The following is a 4,293-nucleotide window of genomic DNA, read 5'->3' on the forward strand; positions in this document are numbered from 1 at the left end:
GGTGATTGCAGGAGCAGCAACACGTTGCCTTGGGGCGCAACTTCATGGGCTCTTGGGGAGCAGGCACCAAGCTGCCCTGGAGGAGAAGCCAGCACAGCAGCACCAGCTGTATTTTGGGCAGCTGCTTGAGCCCTATCTTCACAGAGCAGCACAGCTCCAGCGATGCCGCCACCTGGGAAAGGCCCAAACCTTGTACACTGGCTACTTTTGCTCAGAGCAGAGCAAATTATGCTCTCCTCAAGAGGAGCCTTAGGCTCAAGTTTCCTGGCCCCAAACCAGTGCCTACCACTAAATCCTTGCTGTCCAACTTTGCTGTGAAGTTCCAGCTCAGGGAGATCGTGCATCCCTTCCCCATGTCCTATATTTGTATTATTTACATTTCACAGCAATGCTCACCTTACTTACAGGTCTGTGGGATGCCCCAGAAGTTATCAAGAAATTACTGAATTATGGCTAAAATTATGGCTAAACAAGCACTGACCATAAAACTTGAAGCATTTCACAGCCATCCTCCTCATTCCTGAGTATTTTTGCCTCTTTGCTGGTGAGGGCTCTCAACACCCCCAGACAGTGCAACTCTCTGAGCTGAATTAGTTGATGGGGATTTTTTTCCTCAGAGTATGTAAATAAATATCAATATTCTAAACCAAAGACCTCCCAGTAACTAAATATTATTTATCTTAAATTTATCTTCAAACTAAACAGCTTTGTCACATATGTACAATAATAAGGAAACAAATTACAAAGGAGGAATTTGATTTTATTGGTTTTATTCAAAGCCCATGCGTTATATATAAATTCTGAACAGACTTTTCACAGTTCATTAGAGATGTTGTCAAAACTTTGGGTGAAGCTTGTTTCACTTCCCCACCAGTAACAGGAGACATCACAGCCTGGTTGGTTGTTTTAGTTTTATTCGCTCTTCACAACAGTGACCATTTTCAAACCGTATCAGGGAAATCCTCCACTTCACTGGGGAAAGGCACTTGTGAGAAAACAACAGCTGAGCACGTAGTCTGAATTTGGGTCTTTTTAGGTATTAACTTGATATCCCAAGTAGGGTTACTGACAATAAACCCCAACATCTTGCTTCCTGTGTGTGACCAATTAGCACGTGACGGTGTGTTTGCTAAGGATTTACAAAAAATATCTTTCTCATTTTATCAACAGTCGCTTGGGTGGCAGCTCGTGGCATTTTGCATCCCAAAATATCTGAGAGACCACACACCTCGCATGTACCCCCGATATAGATTTTGGCACTCATGCATCTCACTTCTTGGTAGCTGGTAGCTGTGCCGCTGGTGTCATCTGAGCAATGCACTCCGGCATTTCGGAGGTGTCAATCTCCCGGGAGCGCCGCACCCGGAGCTGCTCAAAGGGCATGACGGAGCACGCTGGGGACACTTGGCAGGGGGACTGCAGGGTGAGAGGCCCTCCTGCAAGCTTTAAGCAGGATGAAATCTCCCTGCCGGCACTGGAAATCTGTCTCAGGGAGGATCATAGGATAAAAACAAAGACATTCAAACCCCGGAAGGAATTATTTTAAACGTCAGCGGGATCTGTAACTCCTGCAACAACATTTGCAATGAAAAAAAATCGGTGAGCATAGCTTCAGTCAAGCCCAGCTTAGCAAGAATCCTGCTAATGCTGCTTCCTTCACCGCTGGCAGCCCTGGCCGGGGCTCCGGCCACTTGGCCAAGCCACCCCCCACCTGATCCAGCAGGTACTGGAGCACTACAACACCAATAGTGGCTCAATCCTGCTGGGTGCTAAGCACTGACCTGACCAAGCCCTTAAGAACATGCTTCATTTAATGGTGTGGGTGCTGGGAGCTCGCCGGGACTTTTTTGTATTTGCAGTACCAGAGCTAAAGTTTTCAGCAACTGCAAGATCCAGTCCTGCACCTGGGAGTGTCCAAGCCAGGCTGGATGGGGCTAGCAGCAAACTGGTCTAGTGCAAGGTGACCCTGCCCTTAGCAGGGGGTTGAAATGAGATGAGCTTTAAGGCTCCTTCCAACCCAAACCAGTCTGTGGTTATGTGATTCTATACCGTCAGACGGGGAAAGGCTCTCAAGCAGCAACACTGGATACAGCTGTTCCTGCCAGTTGAGCTGCAACTCCAAGGACACATCAGCAGCAGCTTGCACTGCTGTCCCCAGTGTCCCTTGCACTTTTTATTGGTCACTGGCAGAGATGGTGGTACCAAGCCAGAGGGGACTGACCTGGCCAGGCTGCTCTGACACTATTTGAAGTGCAGAGATCTACAAATCTATAGGAGGGAAATGGTCAGGCATGGGGGAAGCTCATATGGCAGCTGCCACCCGTTCCTGTGGGCTTGGGGAACATCAACACACATGGGTGAGCTCCTGGTTTCATTCCAGCTCAGTTTAGTTTCCAAAAAAGGATTGTTCAAAACTTATTTATTGCTGGTTTATCCACTACATCCTCCTGCAGAGCCAGCAATGGGAAAGGACAAGCACAGGTGTCCCGAGGGGTTTCAAGATGAAGGTCTTGAAGGTCAGAAAAGCTCAGCCACTCATTTTACAAAATATCTTGTCTCTAGGGGTTTTTGAAATTAGGATTACAAAGAAAGAGGGCTCCCATTTAAACACAAAATATTGCTGGACACTGTATTAAAGCTATTTACATCCTGGTTAAACCGAAGCAGCAGCTTTGTCAATAAACTGAGCCAGCTTTACATCTCTCCTGGTCAGCCCACCACAGTCATGGGAAATCAGAGTTATCTGAACCTGTCACAAAGGAAAAGAAAGAGGTTACAAAGGCATTTTGATCTCTGACACATAGGCTGAACAGCAATTCATTGGGAACGCGGTGTGTCTCCATAGTGAGCTGGTTTTACTTGGTGCTCCTGGCAAGCACCAAGCTGGACCCTCCCTGCTCATGTAAACCAGAAGACGCTGTAGGTGAGGGGGCTTTACAGAGCCTGGAATCTCACCAAAATGAGCCCCTTTGCAGAATAACACAGGCTTTGCATTCTTGGGTTTCATCCAAGAAGAGGTGTCTGATTAAATCACTCACTCTTTACATTTAAATTCCATGGATCAGTTTCATGAAGAACCTGGGCCAGTGACCAAGCTGCCAAGAGCTGGGTCAGAGGTTCACATTTTGTTAAAAACCAGCATCCCAAAAGTGAAAAAATTCTTAAGCTTGTTGCAGATTAATTTAAAAATTAAAAAAAAAGGCTGTCTCACAGGTCTGTTTAGACTGAGCCAGATGACAAATTGGGCATTATTTTGTCTTGCCTTTGACTGAGATTTTGGGAAGATGCAAAAGGAAAAAAAAGACAAATTCTGAATATTCTGGCAATCTAATAAAATCAGGAAGAATGGGTGATCAGGATTTTTTCCAGTGATCATTTAATGTCCCTTAAACAAGGTGACCTGAAGGGCTGATGAGGAAGAGTCTCTGCTGGGAGGCTCAGTTACAGTGAGAGGTGGGATGTCCTGCTCTGGGGGTGGTGGTCTGAGCTACAGGCTGCTTGTCGGCATGTCCTTTCTTTTGGTATATTTTTAGTGGGACTGCCATATATTCACTAAATGCTACAACAAACAGTGTGATACAATGCAATGAGAAGTATTAGAAAATAAAACTGAAGGGAGAGCAATAATTTCACCCTTTACACAGCACCTTTCATTCGTGGGTTACAGTAATCCTTGTAACCCTTGTAAATACAAGACCACCATCAGTTAGGTAATATTATAAACAAATTTTATAAGCTGCTACGTTGAGACATAGGAGCCTACAATTTTTAAAAAATCAAATCTAAAATGAGACTGCCAGGCTCCCATTTAGGTACCAACAGTCTGCTACCCTACACCGCTGAGTTCCTGACCTGCTGCACAGAGAGGAATGAGAGCTGGTGAGCAGTCTCAAAACACTAATTTATTCAGGTTGGCTAAATAAGAGTTTAAAGGCTTCTGTTTTATTTTTAGATCTCAGCCAGAGGGGTGAAGCCACAGGCCCCAACCATATAGCTGGCAGCAAGCGCAAAGAGCTTCATTCTTGATTCCTCACCACTGCAAATCTCAGCATCTCTTTAAAATCTCGTATCTCTTTATAGAGACACTTCCCATTCCCTTATCTTGTAGACAAGCTACAAATAAAGGCAGAGAGAATGGGCCAGTGGTTTGGTCTCCTTAACTCCACTGCCGTGTGAGTAACTAGGGCTGGTGAACACGTTACCTTGCTGTAGACATTAAACCATTCTGGGTGGTGATTCATCTTCTCTGCTTGTAGAGCAACACGTGTCATAAATCCAAAAGCCTAGGGAAAG

General features: G+C 45.5%; 1 protein-coding gene across 1 annotated transcript in view; it reads right to left on the minus strand.

Moving 5' to 3' along the window:
• Positions 1–739: 739 nt before the first annotated feature.
• PCBD2 (pterin-4 alpha-carbinolamine dehydratase 2) overlaps positions 740–4,293 on the minus strand; it is a 22,544-nt gene continuing 18,990 nt past the window's right edge. Inside the window, exons 2-3 of the mRNA XM_017732973.1 lie at positions 4,203–4,283; positions 740–2,749 (exon numbers count right to left, since the gene is read on the minus strand). Of these exons, the coding sequence (XP_017588462.1) occupies positions 2,654–2,749; positions 4,203–4,271 (165 nt within the window). The 5' untranslated portion in view covers positions 4,272–4,283 and the 3' untranslated portion in view covers positions 740–2,653. The remainder of the gene's footprint in view (positions 2,750–4,202; positions 4,284–4,293) is intronic.

The sequence above is a fragment of the Corvus brachyrhynchos genome, unplaced genomic scaffold (genome assembly GCF_000691975.1).
Source record: "Corvus brachyrhynchos isolate BGI_N302 unplaced genomic scaffold, ASM69197v1 scaffold54, whole genome shotgun sequence".
NCBI classification, from domain to species: Eukaryota; Metazoa; Chordata; class Aves; order Passeriformes; family Corvidae; genus Corvus; species Corvus brachyrhynchos.